The 17,814-nt window shown below is 39.8% G+C and overlaps 1 protein-coding gene across 1 annotated transcript; it reads left to right on the plus strand.

Moving 5' to 3' along the window:
* The first annotated feature begins 673 nt into the window (after positions 1-673).
* Positions 674-12,975, plus strand: LOC141541866 (low affinity immunoglobulin gamma Fc region receptor II-like). The gene is made up of 7 exons (XM_074266440.1): positions 674-918; positions 3,870-3,890; positions 5,080-5,334; positions 6,784-7,038; positions 8,518-8,625; positions 10,889-10,920; positions 11,070-12,975. The coding sequence occupies exons 1-7, from the start codon at positions 735-737 to the stop codon at positions 11,145-11,147; spliced, it is 933 nt and encodes a 310-aa protein (XP_074122541.1). The 5' UTR covers positions 674-734; the 3' UTR covers positions 11,148-12,975.
* The last annotated feature ends 4,839 nt before the right edge of the window (positions 12,976-17,814 follow it).

Raw genomic sequence — 17,814 nt, forward strand, 5'->3', positions numbered from 1 at the left:
GGACTCTAGGGAAGAGTATTTTTCATACTTCTCCATTCTCTTTTTAAATTAAAACTAGAATCTGGGGCAGGCTCCTTTGAACAACCAACCTATTGGTATTTATGTAGATCTTTGAGGCTGACAAATAACTTTAAACATGTCATCGCATTTCACCCTCACAACAACCTGTTGAAGTGAATAGGGAGAAGATTATGATTCCAAATACATACCCGTGTACATATGTACATACATATATTCTCTCTCTCTCTGTGTCTCTGTCTTTCTCTGTCTCTCTCTCTCTGTCTCTCTCTGTCTCTCTGTCTCTCTGTCTCTCTCTCTGTCTCTCTGTCTCTCTCTCTCTGTCTCTCTGTCTCTCTCTCTCTCTCTCTCTCTCTCTCTCTCTCTCTCTCTCTCTCTATATATATATATATATATATATATATATATATATATAAATATATAACACACATACACACTCTACTTCCAGTGAAACTTTACAGCTTGGGTTCCACCAAAGCCAGGGTGGGGTAGTTTTTATCTATCTAGTAGATTTCTCTGAATTTAAAGTTGTGTAATGAGTTGGTTCCAGCTGTGTGGGAGCTGAGCCAGGAAACCCAGCATTCCACTGGTAAAAAGGGAGGGAGCAGAAAGAAGGGGGAGTTCAGTAGGAGGAGGGTCAGTGAAAGGGGTGGGAGGGGAGGAGATTCTGAGATAGAAGGCCAGTGCTTGCTTCCTCTTTTAGAAGGAGTGATTACATGTCCTCAGGAGTGGATTGTGTTAGGATTGGTGGAGCGGGTGTATGCTGCTATTTTCTGAATCTCTGTGCTGCTTGGAGTCCATTTCCTGGCAATCCCTGCCTGCCATGGGGGGGACTGTGGGTTCCCCAGCCTTTCATCACTACCAGCTCTGTGCTGCTGTGGGTAGCACTGTTGTGTCTAGGTGAGTCTGAGCTTAATGGAGCAGAAAATAAGGGGACAAAAGCAAAGGGCCAGTTCAAGCTCAGGAGTCTTTGGTGGGGGGGACCCCTACCTTGGGAGGAAAGCATTGGGAGAAGGGAGGTAGGATAGGAAAGGGAAGAAGCAAAACATAATCATTTCCTTAGAATTAGGACATAGGAGAGTTGTTAATGTTGCTGAACAGTCCCATGTCAACAATGCTGATTCTTCCAGCTCTCCCTAAGTAAAGTGAAAGTTGATTCTTATTTAGGCGTCCTGTCCTGATCAGGCACCCTGGTTTTTGTGTCTTCCTCATTTTGTGGCCTACTCTTTGAAAAGCTGTCCCTCTCTATGGTATAACTGGCTGATGACCACTCAGTGTCAGACAGACATTTCCAGGATGTTTCTATTTTAATAGCCAAAGTGGAATCAAATTGCTGCAGTCAAGAGGTGGTTCAGGGTATTTCTCCCTCTGCAGCTCAACTCGTGAAGGATTTGAAGTTGTTTGTTTCCTCTCCTAGATCTAAAGCTGGCTTTCCTTATTGAGGGAAGGGAAGTGTTTAACAAGAGAACGGGAAAAGCCAGAACCCCAGTTCAGAAAAGTAGATTATGAGTCTTAAATAATTAAGATAATTATGGGTTTTTTTCCTTCAGATATATGGAATGGAGGCAGTGGGGAAGTAGAATGAGTGTTACAGAATATAGTGCAAGCTATGACCTTGGATCAAAGATTTAGAGTTGGAAGAAATTTTAGTGGTCACTTAAATGCCTCCTTGTTCCCCCCATTTTTTAGAGGAAAAAAAAAAAAACAAAGCTAAGGAGGCTAACTGATTTGTTCAAGATAGCGAAGGTAGCAATCAAAGGTTGTCATTTGTACTCAAATCTTCTGGCTCAAAAGCCATACCAGCTTCTGATTTTGGTGCAGCGTCTCCAGATCAGATTTTAACTTTAGATGAGATATACTGAATGTGAATCTCCTACAGCATCAAGGCCAAAACATACTCAAGGGGCTTCAGATTTGCCCACAGTAGATCATGGCAGACATTCCTCTTCACTTTTCTCAAATGGCAAACAGCATATATTGGTAACTAGACAGATTCCAGGATGTTCCATATCTCTATCAAATCCAGTCACCTTTTGATTCAACTCAGTGGGAACTGGGGACTACATTACCCCTTCAATCTACTTATTATTATTTTTGCTGAGGCAATTGGGGTTGAATGACTTGCCCAGGATCACTTAGCTAACAAGTGTTAAGAGTCTGAGGCCACATTTGAACTCAGGTCCTTCTGACTTCAAGGCTGATACTCTATCTACTGTGCTATATAGCTGCCCCCACCTCAATCTACTTCACTAAGCAGAGGAAGTTGAACTGATAATGGGCAGTGCTTGGTTGTGAAAATGAGGGAAAGCAAAGGCTAGAATAGAACTTTAGAGCCCAAAAGATCCCAGATACCATCTCATCTAATTTTCCTATTTAAAGACGAGCCTCACATGTTTAGCTCAAAGTCACAGTCTGTAAATTGCCGAGCCCACATATCATAAATGCTTGATAAATGAAGGGACTTTCTTTCTTGAGATCACACTGCCATGTCTCCTGACTTGCAGACCAGTTCCTCAACCTAAGACTCTTACACATCTGCAGTTCTTTTAATTTTCATTGCTAGGGAGATGCTTTTCTCATAGCACACTGCTCTTTCTCTCTTCTCTCTACATGGGGGGAAGTTTTGATTTTCCTGGACCCTCCCTCTGACCAATCTCCGAGTATCCTAACATCCCTGGCCTTATTCCCCTGTTCAATCAAGGATCCAAACCTGCCTTTTTGCTAATAATAAGAACTAGCATTTAAATAGTAAAGTTTGCAAAGTGTTTTAAAAGTATTATCTCATTTGATCATTATAACAAGCCAGTGCTGTTGTTATGAGGCAGACAGTAATAAGGAAACCTGCCCAGGATCACACAGCTAGAAAGTGTCTGAGGTTTAGTTCTGAACTCAGATTTTCCTGCCTAGGCCCAGTGTTTTAACTGCTGCATAGTATAGTTAAATAGTGGATCCTCACAAATCTTAAGCAAGTTATGCAGTGCCCATAGCCTTTCATAATTCTTAAAAAGCATAGCTAGTATTATAGAAATATGCTTTGCATGATTTCCCATGCATAATTGATATAACATTTCTTGCCTTCTCACTTAACAATAATTTTATTTTTTCCAAATTACATGTAAAGATAGTTTTCAACATTCATTTATGGAAGGTTTTTAGTTCCAAATTTTTCTCCCTTCCTCTCTTCCCTTCCCCCTTCCCAAGACAGCAAGCAATCTATTATAGACAATATTATTATTATTATGTCATATTATATTATAGACATATTATAGGGAAGTTAAACATAATTTCTTGTCTTCTTAGTGGGTAAGGGTGGAAAGGAAAAAGAGAATTTAGAATCCAAACTTTTTTTAAAAAAAGAAAAGAATGTCAAAAAATAAATAACATAAGAAAGATAATCATAAAACAAAACAAAACGAAAAAGAAGAAAAAGTACAATCAGACATAGCCAGTCCTCCAGAGAGTCTCCTTCCTTTTTCTTTCTCCCTATTCATGATAAATCCCACTCTCAAGAAAGGATTTAATTAATAAATTCATTCACACAGGGAGAAAGATGTTTATATTTTAAAAGAGAAGAAAATATTAAGCTACAGGAATGTCTCTAATGATAGAATTTCAAATGTCACCGAGCAGGTGGTAGGTAATTTTTTTTTTTTTTTTTTTTTTTGGTTGAGAAAGGGGACTTCTTAATCACTATGTATTATTCCAGCTAGTTCTGAGGAACACTGGGAAAAGATTGATTGCACAACAGCCTTCTGTGGCTCCCTAATTGGCTGGTGGCAGTTCTATGCTGTAGCTATTTTGCCACTGAGTTCCCTATCCTGATCTAATTCCTATTTTCTGGTCTCTTGCAGCTCCAGCCATCAGGAGTAACGGTAAGTTCTGAATTCAGTTTTGGCCTTTTTTTTTTTTCTAAACTACTTCCTAGTCCCAAACTCCTCCCCAAACATCCATATCAGTAGAATATAATACAGTATAGTATCAGGATGGTAGCTAGTATCCTGCCTTGAACCCAGCTGATTAAAGGGAAAGGGAGATTTTAAGACAGTAAGGTAGCAACTGTCAGTGAGATAACTCTCTTTTCCCTTCTTTCCCCCAAAGCTGTTAGTTCTTTATATTGCCAAAAACTCAATCCTCTTCCTCAAGAGATAATTATCTTTAGGTCCTTCAGTCATGTTCAACTCTTCTTCTCTAATGTGTCCCCATTTTACAGATGGGACTTGAGGCAGTTTAAGGTTATAACTCACTCAGGGTGATTCAGTAATAAGTGTTTGAACCTGAATTTGAATTGAGATCTTCCATCTATATGTCTGTGCTGTGTGGATCAAGTCAACAAGTATTTTTTAAGTGTCTGCGATGTCGAAGAAATGGATACAAAGAAAGGCAAAAAAAAATATCCCTTCCCTCAATGAGCTCACAGTCTTTAGGTACTGCTATCTATTGAGTATATTACTTACTATATATATATATATATATATATATATATGCATTGTGCATCATTTATGTGTCTGTACATTTATTATGCTTAGATTTTGGATCTCTGATGTATGTCAGCTGAGTGATTGGAGAAGGAGGTACAGGGGCAGAGATTCAGATCCTTGATAAGTCTAGCAGCTAGTAGGTACTGGGATGTCTGATCTTGGAATGGGGAGACAAATGTGATCCTCCATCTTCCTGCAGAAAGAGTATCCTTTCTGCAGAACAATACTGACTCAGAGATTTTCAGGACTTCCCCTAAGTTTTGGAGATCATTCACTCTAACTTTCCCTGAGATGGGGTTTTGTTGGTGGGGAATTTTTTTTTCTTTGCCAAGCAGAAGGGACTTAGGGTATCCTTAGGGAGTTGTCTACCCTCTGGGAAAGGTCCTTGACCCCATGACTCAAGATGGCATCAATGTGTAGAAAATAGCCACCAGCAGTTGACCCAGCTCTGACTTTGTGTCTACTTTACACTTCCCCAAACTCAAGCTGTATGTGCTTCATTCCATTCTCTGTGCCTCTTACTAGAGTCCTCCTCTCAGATCTGGGATTTTCTTCATTCCATTCTCTTCTCTACTCTCATCAGGTCCTCCACAGGCAATTCTGACCCTGGACCCCCCATGGTTCAATGTGCTCCGAGATGACAATGTGACTTTGACCTGTGAAGGCTTCCAGACTCCTGGAGAGGATAATATCGAATGGTTCCACAATGGGACAATTTTCCCCAACCATCAGGACTCCTATACCATCCCAGCTGTCAGTTACAATGATGGTGGACATTATCAGTGCCGGACAAAACAAACTGCCCTCAGCAACTCTGTGAAACTACAAGTCTCTAGTGGTAAGTGAAAGATAAGGAGTCTGGGGTAAGGTAGAATGGAAGGTGAAGAGGTGAAATCTGCTTATAATATAGCCTGGAAAGGGACATATCCTGTTTATTGGTAGAACAAATGTCAAGAGGGATGGGTGGGAGAGTTCCTGAAAAATTCATATGTTATTTTAATTCTTCTTTTCACTATTGCCCTGACTGAGATATGACTGACTTGGCTAAGTTTCTCTCAGTGGCTCTATTTTCACTATTCATCTCTGTCAGGAAATTTCTAAAACTCCCTCCTAAGTGACCAGAAGATTAGGAACCTAGATTTAATCCATCAATTAATATTTATTAAAGGCCTTCCATTTAATAAGAACTAGAAATACAAATACAGAGAATGAAATAATTCCAGGTACAAAAAGCTTACATTATATATAATAAATACATGTATACACACATATACATACATTACATGTAATATATACAATATATATATATATAAAATTAATAAGTATAAATATGTATAAAGAATTTTGAAATGAAGGTCTGCTAGCAATTGAGAGGACCGGGAAGGGCTTTGTGCAGAAGATATTGCTTGAGCTTTGACTTACAGTAAGAGAGGGGCTTTATGAGGGAAAGGTCAGGAAGGAGTTCATTCCAATAACAGAGGGTAGAAAGTGGGGTGTAGAGATGGTCAGTGGAAAAGCATAGAGTTGGGAACTAAAGATTGCATGGAAGGAACAAAGAGAAGGTCAGTTTGGTTGATTATTCAAATACAAGAGAGGGGAGAATGATGCCCACTGAGGCTGGCTAGGTTGTAAAAGCCTTTAAAAGCTAAACAAAGGAATTTGCATTTTTCCCAAGAAACAATGTGGAGTCCTTGTAGAGGGTTGAGCAGGAGAGTCCCATGGCTGGTTCACCACAATGTACTAACATCAGATGAAGGGTTCTGACTCCATATTATAAAAAAACCCACATTCTCTACAATATTTTAAGCCCCTGCCTAGCTCTTTAATTTTTTCCCAAGTTGCCCCCATGTTTGTCTTACCTGCATGTTCCTCCCCCCTAATTATTGGGTTCTGATATGTGGTGAGTCCTTTGGATTATATGTGGGCAGATGGGTGTTCAAGCAGGGCTATTATCCCTGGTATGAGGGTTTGCCACATCCTTTTCTGGGTTGCTCATCTACCTTGGTGTTTATCTGGTATTCAATTCTCCCATGTGGTTCCATCTGATGACTCCAGAAGAGAGAATGAATCTGATGATTTATGGAACTCTTCCTCTTTTAAGTCCAGTTCATCCTAGGACGTCATTGGCTCTCTTTGAAAATGAAAGACAAACAGCAACCAGAACATGTGGGCAGATTCTAGCAGGTGACATTTCTCATGCTTTTCATGGCAGGAAGCCTTGGGTGGCCCAAGGCACTAGGACAAGCTGAAATATTCAAAGCCAATGGCCTTTGTGTTTGTCTTTCAGATTGGGTGCTCCTCCAAGTAGAGAGATTAGAATTCAATGTAGGTGAATCTATGACCTTGAGGTGTCACAGTTGGAAGAACAAGCTGCTGCACAAAGTTATATACTACCACAACAACAAAGCCTTAAAGTATGAATATGAGAGTTTCAACTATTTTGTTTCTCAAGTGAATTATACGCACAGTGGAACTTACTTCTGTACAGGAGTCATAGGACATGTTAGCCATCCATCTGCAGCTGTGATTATCCATGTCCAAGGTAAGAAAGTCTTGATCAAAGCATTTGAGGGGAAGAGATAGATACCCAGGACCAAGATTATGTAGTTCTTATGAGTTGGACAAAGAAAAACTAGGAAGAGATAATGGGACTAATTGGACATTTAGATAGCGTTTTTAGGTTTACAAAGCATTTTTTGATATACGTTTCATTTGATCTCTCTATGTACACACTCCACACAATCCACATGCATTATCATTATCCTTTTAGAGGTAACAAATTGAAGTTCAGAGAGATGGGATGTCTTCATGACAACCCAGCAGTAGGATTGGAATGCAGTTTTTCTATGGTGATAATCAAGTCAGATGAGCAGGGCTTTTAGCAGTCCTAGCCAGAGACTTAGTTTCTCTATGCTCACCTCCTTTCGAGAATATAGATTCCAAATCATAAGCTTAAAGAAGCTAGCTTTTATCAATAGAACTCTCTAATTAGGGAGAGATCATATGGATACATAACTTATAAAGTAGTCCCAGCGTGGCTCTCTTCAACAATGAGAGGATCCAAATCAGTTCCAGATGATCTGTAATGAACAGAATCAGAGAAAGAACATTGGGAAATGAGTATGGACCACAACATAACATTTCCACTCTTTCTGTTTTTGTCTGCTTGTTTTTTTGTTTGTTTGTTTGTTTTTTTCTTCTCAGGTTATTTTTTTTACCTTCTTTCTAAATCTGATCTTTTTTTGCACAACAAGATAACTGTATACATATATTGTATTTAACATATACTTTAACATATTTAACATGTATGGGACTACCTGCCATCTATGGGAGGGGGTGGAGGAGGTAAAGGTGAAACAGAAGTTTTTGCAAGGGTCAGTGTTGAAAAATTACCCACGCATATGTTTTGTATCTAAAAAGCTATTAAATAAATAAAGTAGTCCTAGAACCCCATAACCTTTTCTCTGTCATCTCTTAGGCCATCTTTTTCAGGATAGTTCTGTATCCAAGTATCCAGAGACTGTATTAATCTGTGCAAATAACTTCTCTAAGAGAGATTTTAGGAGTGTCTTTTCTTCCCTCTCTTGGAGCTCCACTGCCAGTTATGAGTGAAGGCCTCCATTAGTATAGTGATGGAGCCTGGATCAAATCAATAAAAATATTTTTTAAAAATTTATTTTGTGTTAAGTTCCATACTATGTTTAGCTCTGTGGATATAAAGAAAGAAAGAAAAAAAAACAGTCTATGTCTTTAAGAAGCTTACAATCTAATGGGAAAGATAACATGCAAGCAATTCTGTATAATCAAGATATATTTATATACAGGACCAATTGGAGCTCATCTTATAGGGAAGGTTGTAGAATTAAGGACTGGGAAAGGCTTTTTGAAGAAGGAGTTAAGATTTATTGGCTACTAAAGATAAGGGAGGAATAAAGGAAAGCAGTCCTGGAGGGTAAGGACAGGGTAGAGGTAGAAAAGGAGAAGTACTGTGTATCTTGAGATTTCTCTCTTCCAAAATCAGGAGGAGAATCAAGTACCACAAAAGTGGTTATAATAGTATCGGTCCTGGTGATTGTGATTGCTGTAATTGCTGCTGCCCTCCTGTATTACTACAAATACAAGAAACCAGGTATGTGGTTCCCCTTGATTTCTTATTCAATGGACCCTCTTTTTGGTCAATATCCTGACCCTGTCTTTCCCCAGACATTAGATTAATACCATTTTTTTCCCCCTGGCCTAGAAAATCCCCAACCATACCCTGGCCTATAATTGTGAGATTCTTTAATGAGGGGAGGTTCTTTTACCCTACAGACTCTGGGGCAGTAGCTTGGAGCTAAAACAAAACAAAACAAAAGAAAAGAACTTCATAATGTATCCCTTGAAAAACTTAACTTGATGGAGAAACAAAGATTTGATAAGAGAAGTGGTAAAAAACTGAGAGAGATTAATCTAGTCACTGAAGATCGAAATACACCCCCTCACTATTCCACTTAAATTATCAGCAGTTTTGTCTCTTTGGACACTGATCTTGATTTACTAATGATCACTGCCTTTTCCTTGGGCTAGGGGTATCCCAATTGGATTCTTCAACTACGCCCTAAGTTGGAACAGTGGAAATGGGAAAGCAATGATTGAAATTTCAGAGGATCACAGAGCTAGAGTAGTAAGGGATTTTCTGAGTCATCTAACAAAGTCTCCTGACTTTACAGATGAGGAAATGGGGGCTTAGAAAGATTAAAAAGTTTATTTGAGGTCACACAAATGGAACAGCAGTTCTCTAAATTGTAATTTGGCCTCTTTTCAGTGCACTTGGCTATCTTTCTCTTTCTTTCCATGCTTCCAACCAAGTTTCCCTGAAAAACCTAAGTGCTAGATGAAGGTGCCTCAGTCATTTGGAGTCTTAATTGAATACTCTCAGGGAAGATGGAATCCTTAGTCCATCCTGGAAGTAGGATGGGGAAGGGAAGGGGATGGTAGTAGCTCAACATGACTGTTGAGTCTTGGACACAGACATTTTTCCATGAGATGAGGATTAGTGCTTCTCCACCTGCTTTACCATCTCTCCTGGTCTATGATCCAGAGTACAAATCTGAAAGTTTTTGTACTTATTGAATTCCCACTGATTTAGAAAGTATCTTACTGAATGGTGTGAGGCTTTAAGGAGGAGTCTTTCTCCTTTAATCAAAACCTTTTCTCTAGTCATTGGTCCCAAGGTTCATGGCTCTGTCTTATCATCCCTCTAATCTTATATATACCCTGTCTTAGCTCTCCCAGACAGCACAAAGAACTAGGAGAAAATCTCCTAGAGAAACCAAGTGAATACAGGTGGCTCTCTGACTGTCCTAGTGTTTGGTGGGACACAAATACACCTTGCCTAAGTTGGAACTGCATGGTGAACCAGAAGCTAAAGAAAAGGAGGTTTATGGGAACTCAACAAACTTGCAAGGAGGGCAGAAGCTGAATTCTCTTGGTCAGCTCTATAGCATGGCTGGGACAACACTGGAGATGGGATCCTAGTGCATGGTGGGACACAAATACACCTTGCCCAATTTGGAACTGCATGGTGAACCAGAGGGTAAAGAAAAAGAGGTTTGTGGGAACTCAACAAAGCTTGTGAGGAGGGCAGACATTCATTTCTCTTGGTCAGCTCTATACCATAGCTAAGACAACACTGGACATGTAATAAGTGGAGATATTACATAGCAAAGCCTATGCAACCAAGAGTTCAGGACAGCGTTTCTCAGAAAGGGGAATAAGGGATATGTAGGGCTAGTATGGGACTCTCGGGAGCACTGAGAGATCAGTAGTGAAGAGAAGGGAGATCATAATATAATTTAATCCTCACAATGACCTTATGGGTTAATTAGTATAAGCATTATTATTTTTATTTTATAGATGAAGTAATTGAGACCCATAAATTAAGTGATTTGATCAAAGGCACATAGATAGCAGAGATCTGCTTTGACTCTAAATTCAGCCCTCTTTCCAGTACACAGAAGGCAGATTCTAAGAGGCAGAAATGGGATTCAAATCCAGGTCTCCTGGGTTCGAATTCAATGTCATTAGTAGAAGAAGACTTTTAGCTAAGAAGGGTAAGGAGTTGGGGCTCTGGAATGGAGCTCCATGTGCTGCAGACTGGCCAGCAGCTATGGGGCCAGGAGGTAAGACTAGTTCAGGGAAGGGTTTTGGCCACCTCTCTCTTGGCTTACAGAAATGGGCTGAAGATGGGGCACCAGTGTGGATCATTTTTTTTTTTTAATTAGGGAGGACTGGCTTGTACTTCTTAGCTCCTGTCTTAATCTATGCAAATAGCAGCAATAGCAACAGTATTTCTAATATGTTATAAATCCTTTAATGTGGCAACTTTTGACAACTTTTCTTTTCATTCACAGCCAATACTCCTCTTGAGTTAGGAAAGACCGAGGTAAGTGTGGTACCTCAGCCCCTCCCTACACAGCCCACCCCATCCTCTTCTCCCCTTCATTTGTTGGACTGTATCATATTTCTCTTATCTGTTCTGCTCTACATAGCCTACTTCTCCAATTCTTTCTCATCTCTTTTTTCCCCCTCTAGGTGGAGAATTCGATGTCTTATTCACTTTTAAAGCACACAGATAATCCTGAGGAAGAAATATCAGGACCCTCACCATAATCACTAAAAGTCATGATCATCTCTGTCCTTCCTGCAGCGGCCCTAACCTGCTTGTTCCTACAAGCACCAGGTTGAGGGACCTGGTGGATCTAAGGAGACCAGCATCCTCCTGAGCCAACTTTGCCATTCCAAGAAAATGGAATTGAAAATGTCTTTTGCAGTTGTTTGCATGAATCCTAAACTACTTTTAAAGACTTGAAGGCAATTGACTATCAGTGTTTACACTGCCTGTCTTTGCTGGCAACATCTACCCAATCCAAATGATTTTGTACTTTGAATCATTCTTGCACAGAACTTTGGACAACCCAAAATGTTGGGGTCCCTTTAAAGGAATTGCTCTGCTCCCTCCTGAAACCGCTTCCTAACTAGGGCAGGCCTTAGCTATAGAGGCAGTTTTCTGTTTTCCTTGATGCTGGAGGGGGGGCAGAAGGAAGTTGGGCTTGGATCCCCTTAGGTGAGCATGATCTACAAGGGATGAAATGTCTTTGTACCACCAATCTCTTTGTTCTCCTCCTAAATAGTCTTCACTGTCTTGTGTTAAAATGGAAAGTCCTAGGGCAGAAATCATTGGGTCTCAGGTACCTGTTTTGTCACAGCCTGCTTTTTAAAAATCTGGTGCTTTATGGAAACCTCTTCAGTTTTTCACTTTAGTCCTTTCTAACTGTGCTGTTCCTTGAAGCAAAGATTTAGGAAGCCTGAGGACGAGGAAATGCCCCTGAACGACCAAGTCAGGTTCAACAATGTCATAAAAACCCCATTGCCAATGTAGAGTCCTTGGTGCTAAAGGTTTGGGGCTCAATATGAATCTGGCTGTAGTCAGCAGGAGGCAGGTAAGGCATGCAGGGGATTAGGGAAGAAGTATCTGAGGAAGGGGGCAGGGAACGGCACTTGTGATCTCTCCTTTCTAGGCAGCCTTTGTTTCCCCGAGTAGAAGGCATCTCAATGCTGCTGTTCTGGTGGGGGTCTAATCTCTTTGCCCATGGTAGATGAAGTGGGTAGGGGGAGGAGGAACAAAGGCATGATGGGATGAGAGGCAGCATGGTCTTGTAAAAAGAATATTAGAGCTACATTTAGAAAGTTTGAGTTTGAACAGTACTTCTACTTATTAATAATATAATGATGGATCAGTCATCTCGGGCTTTGTGGGCCTCAGGTTTCCTATCTGCCAAAAGAGAAAGTTTTACTTAATGATGTCAATACAATTAAATAGTGCTCATTAAGCATTTACTGTGCATGGAGATACTATTATCTCTGGCTTCCCATAATACCAACAGCACTTCTTTCCCACTCAGTTCCCCCACTCCCTCCCTAGGGTTAAGGTTATATATTCTGTATCCTCTGAATGTATGTTTAGTGAACAAAAGTGTGTTGTTGTTTTTTGTAAAGACTTCTTAACGTCATGTTCTTAATTTGTTTTAGTGTCTTTGCAGTCAAGCTCTAAAAATCATACTGTGATACCTTGGACAAGTCACTTAGCTGACATTTATAAAGTGCCTTAAATTTTGCCAAATGTTTGCATTTATAATCTCATTTGATCCTAATGAAAATATTATTGCCATTTTACAGATGGGAAAACTGAGGTATAGAAAGAAGACAAAACTTGCCTATTCTCACAATAAACCAAAAGAATGTCAGAGGCAAGATTCTAAACTCATTCGCTCCTGACACCAAATCCAGTTCTTTTTCCATCAAGTTCCAATACTGCCATTTAAGATATTAGTTTACTTATCTGAAGAAAGAGGGCCATTACATCATACAATCTAATATCTCTTTCAGCTCTAACATTCAATGATCTTGCATACAATAAAGTATTTTTATTAGCTCATAAGTCAGCCCAAGCCTCTTTTTTATTAGGTTGTTCAACCACACTGAATGCTGAGGTTTTCCAGGTAGACACTTTCTATCTTCAAGAACAGAAAGGAGCTGGATCTCATGATACAAGGGGGTATAGAGCAAGACTTCTTAGCTTGGAGGTCTGTGATCTTGGATAGGGGGAAAAATTACATGTTCTTCTCACTAACTTCTACCTGAAATACTTAGATTATTTTTCAAAAACACAATACTAAGAAGGGGTCTGTTGTCTTCCCCAGACTGCTGAAGAAGTCCATCATATGCAAAGAACTCCTTAGAATAGAGAAAGAACAGAGGGCAAATGACGACTTTCTGCTTTTCAGGTCAATGTGCCTTGATTTTTAGCTAAAATGAACTATGATGAGAAAAAAAAAAGAGGAACATATAGGACCAAATCTCACTTGCTCAGCTCTTTGGGATTCCCTGGAACAAAGGAGAGAAGGATTGTTTATTTTGTCGCCTTCCTCACCTTTCACACCATCTCTGCTCCACATAAAGAGCAACATTTGAGATGAAATTTAATGACTCATAGTCTATGTTGCTGCCTAGAAGGAATGGGGGTGATGTTGTCATTGGCAGTAGGGAACTATCTAGGTAAATCAAATTTAAGGAAAATTGAAAGATGAGGATTGATTTCTCCAACTAAGACATGAACAATTTCCTGCCCACAAGACTGATTTGAGTGGGTTTGGGTATAACATGAAAATAATCTTGTTTTGCCCAGGGTCTGGAGCTCCTTCTCTGACCCTACATCATATCTCCTCACCTGTCTCTTATACTCTGCTTTGCCAAATTTGGGGTCACGAAATGTCTAAGTATAGTTAAAATTAGGGATTTCAAACTTCAGTAAAAGGAAGGGCAGAGCCCTATCACAAAACAGAGCTAGCCTAAGGGCAGAGTCAGCAGTGAAGAAGTAAAGCCAGTCAGCTTTATTGAAGGGAAATACTTATTCAGAGAGGGTCAGACAGGAAGGATGGAAACAGATCAGATCTCACTGGTTGTCTGGGTGGAAGGGGAATGGATGGGCTGCCAAGAAGGGGAAAATCTGGTTGATTTTTTTAGGGTTCTTATCCAGGCAATACAGGACCAGGAATCAGATAAAGAGAAGGGGAGCCTGGATTTGGAACCTGGTGAAGATTTAAGGGGAATGATTGAAGAGTTGGTCTCCAATTGACACTCAAATTCCCCTGAGTAAAAGAGGTTTTAGCCATTATGCAGGTTTTATTTTGCCAGTGGTTTAGTGGGGTACAGAGGCTACAGGGGGCCTTTGAATCTCCACTTTGCCACTTACTAATCTGCATAAACATGGGTCAATCATTTAACTTCTTTGGGCTCTCAGTTCTACATCTGTAAAGTAGGAGGGAATGAGGTTGGACTATATGATCTCTAAAGTCCTGACTAATTCTATGAAGCACACTTCTGATCTGAACATTGTCCTCAGACTCCAGCTCCCCTAATTTCTGATAACTGATCTCTAGCTTTATATAACCAGTTCAGTGCTTTTGGCCCTTCTCCTTGTGCTGTTAGGAGTCTTATAAGGTATTTAAGTACTTAGTTCACACCTTTAAAAGAGTTCAAACCTTTAAAGGAGTTCGCTCATTGGTCCACACATTAGACTCACACCTTTAGAGAGTATATAAAAGCCCACTCTCTGGGAGGGGATTGAGAGTCAGGATTCAGTCAAGGAGAGGACTTCCTGGGAGAACTTCAGGGGACTTTGGAGGAGAGGACTTCGGGAGATTCACAACTAGGATTAAATTCTGGGAGCTCTCACAAGCCCACTGAAACCCACAATCCCACACTCTTGGAGGCAGTCAGATTCATTCCCATGTCTACCTTTGTGTTGGCTGGAGACATTGGGAGGACGAGAGGCTGGAGGCTGAAGGACAAACCTTTAGATTCGGAGACATTCGTACAAAAGCTCTCAGGGAATCAAGGAGAGAGGAAGGCCTCCAGAAAACTAGCTGAGCCCCAAGTGAAGGAGATAAGATTTGGAAAGAGACAGTAAAGGACTTTAACTTCTGGCTGCGCTTTTGGAATTATTGAACTGAACTGAAACTAAGGCTGCCTCCAGAAGCTCCCCAAGAAACCTGCTCCCAGAGAACGATTACAATTTAGAGAGAAAGAACATTACATTGTGCCAATCTTTTATGCCTGGCTTTTTCCAAGTTCCCCAGCTTGAGAAATTCTAACAGACACTATGAAGGACCCAGCACATGTCTAAAATGATAGAAGCAGAGCTTATTGTTCATAAACTGTAATGTTTTCCCTTTAAGATGTGGAGATTGTCATTGGTCTGGCTCTCTTGCTTCCTGAGGCATAAAAGTTTCAGTCTTCGGGGAGATGGTGCTGGAGGAAATTTTGGGGGAATTCTCATAGCTGTGTAGGAGTGTATTTCTGCTATAGATAACTGTTTCAGAGTCAAAGAGCAATTGCTTCATCCAAATTTAATATCCTCCTAAGTAAAATAGTTTCTTTTTTCATTTTATGGTTCACAAGTCTCATTGCATTCTAATCTAAACCACAATTGCTAGATTGACCTGAGCCAACACAAGCTCAAGTTGGCAGTTCCTGTCTCTATCACTCCACAGAGCAAGACAAGAAGAATAAATTCACAAGGCAAGGGTGATAAAGGACACTCTAGGTCTAAGGAGTAGCCAGAATCCACTTTGATAAATGAGTCATATCCCCTTACTAATTATATTCAATGAATATTTAATAAGTATCTATTATGTACAAAGATAACTAGGAATACCAATATGAAATAATGAAACAGAACCTGTCCCAAAGGTTACATACTCAAATAAATACTCATGTCAAAGGGAGGGAATAAGCATTTATATAACACCTAGGTATAGGTGCAAGGTACTAGGCTAAACCAAGACAATCCTTTACAAATATTATCTCATTTGATCCTTATTATTCCCATTTTATGGTTGAATAAATGGAAGCAAATAGACCTTAAGTGACTTGCCCAGTTTTATACAGCTAGTAAGTATCTAAGGCCAGATTTGAAGTCAGAGCTTTCTGGTTTCAGGTCAAATGTTCTATCCATTATGGCACTTAGCTGCCTCTATGATACAAAGCATGTACCAGAGAATTACAAAGAGACATTCAGCACTGTGGTATAGACTTCAAAGAAGGAAGAGATCTCTTCTAGTTGTAGAAAGGGTAAGGAATCTTGAAAATCATCATGGAGGAGTCTCAATTTGAGTTGGGCTTTGAAGGAAGATACATTTCAACAAGTAGAGATATTGAGGGTGGGAGGGGTAGGTGATAAATTCCATTTTATCTATTCAAGGTGATGAGAGAAAAGCTGTGAAGATAGGATAGGAGAAGATGGGAATGGAGGACACTGAGGAGTCCAAGTTGGAAGATTTAGTTGGTTAAAGGAGGCAGAATGAATTATTATTGGAAAATTAATTTGAAAGGAGATTGTGGAGGGCCTTGAATACAAGACAAAGATTTTATATTTTCTTCTGTAGATAATAGAAGGCAACAGAGACAATAGAAGAAAATGTTTCTGAGCAGATGCAAAAGATTGAACTGGGGCAGCTAGGTGACACAGTGGATAGAGCACTAGCCCTGAAGTCAGGAGGACCCGAGTTCAAATCTGGTCTCAGACACTTAACACTTCCTAGCTGTGTGACCCTGGGCAAGTCACTTAACCCCAGTCTGGGGCAGGGGGGAAGATTGAACTGTGCATTAGCTAGCTGTATGAAGGATAGATTGGGTTTATGGGGAGATCAAAGACAAGAAGAATAGTTAGTAGTGATGAGGACCTGAACTAGATGGGATTAAAGTGGATATACAATAGAGATAGACTGGATTTGTAGTCCTCCTCCTTAGTGGATAGCATGAAGCCATGGGATGCTTAAGAAAAAGGGCCTATATAAGACTCAGAAAGGGTCTTGAAAGGAGAGGTTTTATTGGGGAAGGATAGATCTCCAATAACAAACTTCAAAGGAGTATAATGGTCATCTACTTCATACATAGAGAAAATACTGTATAATGGAGATCACTCTGGGCTTGAGCTAAAAAACAAACAAACAAAAAAACTCCAAAAAACCCCCCAAAACTACATTTGAGTTCCAGTTCTGCTATTTACTAGGTATATAAACATGGTCAAGTCATTTATCTTCCATGATTCCCCATTTACTTCTCTGTAAAATGGGATAATGACTATTTTACTTATCTCATTAAGTTGTGATGAAGACAAAATGACAATTTACATTACAGGGTATTTTGTGGGTTATAAATCATGAAATAATACTAGCTAACATTTATATGTGGCATTATAGTTTACAAAGTTCTTTCTATACTTAATTTCATTTGATCTTTTATACTGCTGTGAAACAGGTAATTTGTTATTTTAATTGATTTGTTATATGAGTTCTGATCTTGAATACTGGGTGCTTTTCTTCTCTCTCTCCACTAAGGGACCCATCTGCTCATCTAAGCAATACAGACCAATTTCAGTTCTGGTGAGAAGCCTGGCTTCTAACCTGACAGGTTAAACTTCTTTTTTCACAGTCTTTAATTCATTACACCCTCCATTCCCACCCCAGTGCCCTAAGAAAAATTGTTTAAAATTGGATTTTGATTCATATTTAGAGTCTCTCTCAAATGCACACAGAAAAGTGTGCAATGTAAACCAGGAATGGGAAAGATATCTATTCCCCACTCTCTCTCACACACAAAGCAGTGCTTAACATAAAAAGTTCTCTCTCAAGTGTGCATTAAAAACAAACAAAACAAACCAAAAGAACAACCAAAAAAACCCTCCTTAAAATAGGATACAGTGACTAAAATGTCT

The sequence above is a fragment of the Sminthopsis crassicaudata genome, chromosome 4 (genome assembly GCF_048593235.1).
Source record: "Sminthopsis crassicaudata isolate SCR6 chromosome 4, ASM4859323v1, whole genome shotgun sequence".
In the NCBI taxonomy this organism is placed as follows: Eukaryota; Metazoa; Chordata; class Mammalia; order Dasyuromorphia; family Dasyuridae; genus Sminthopsis; species Sminthopsis crassicaudata.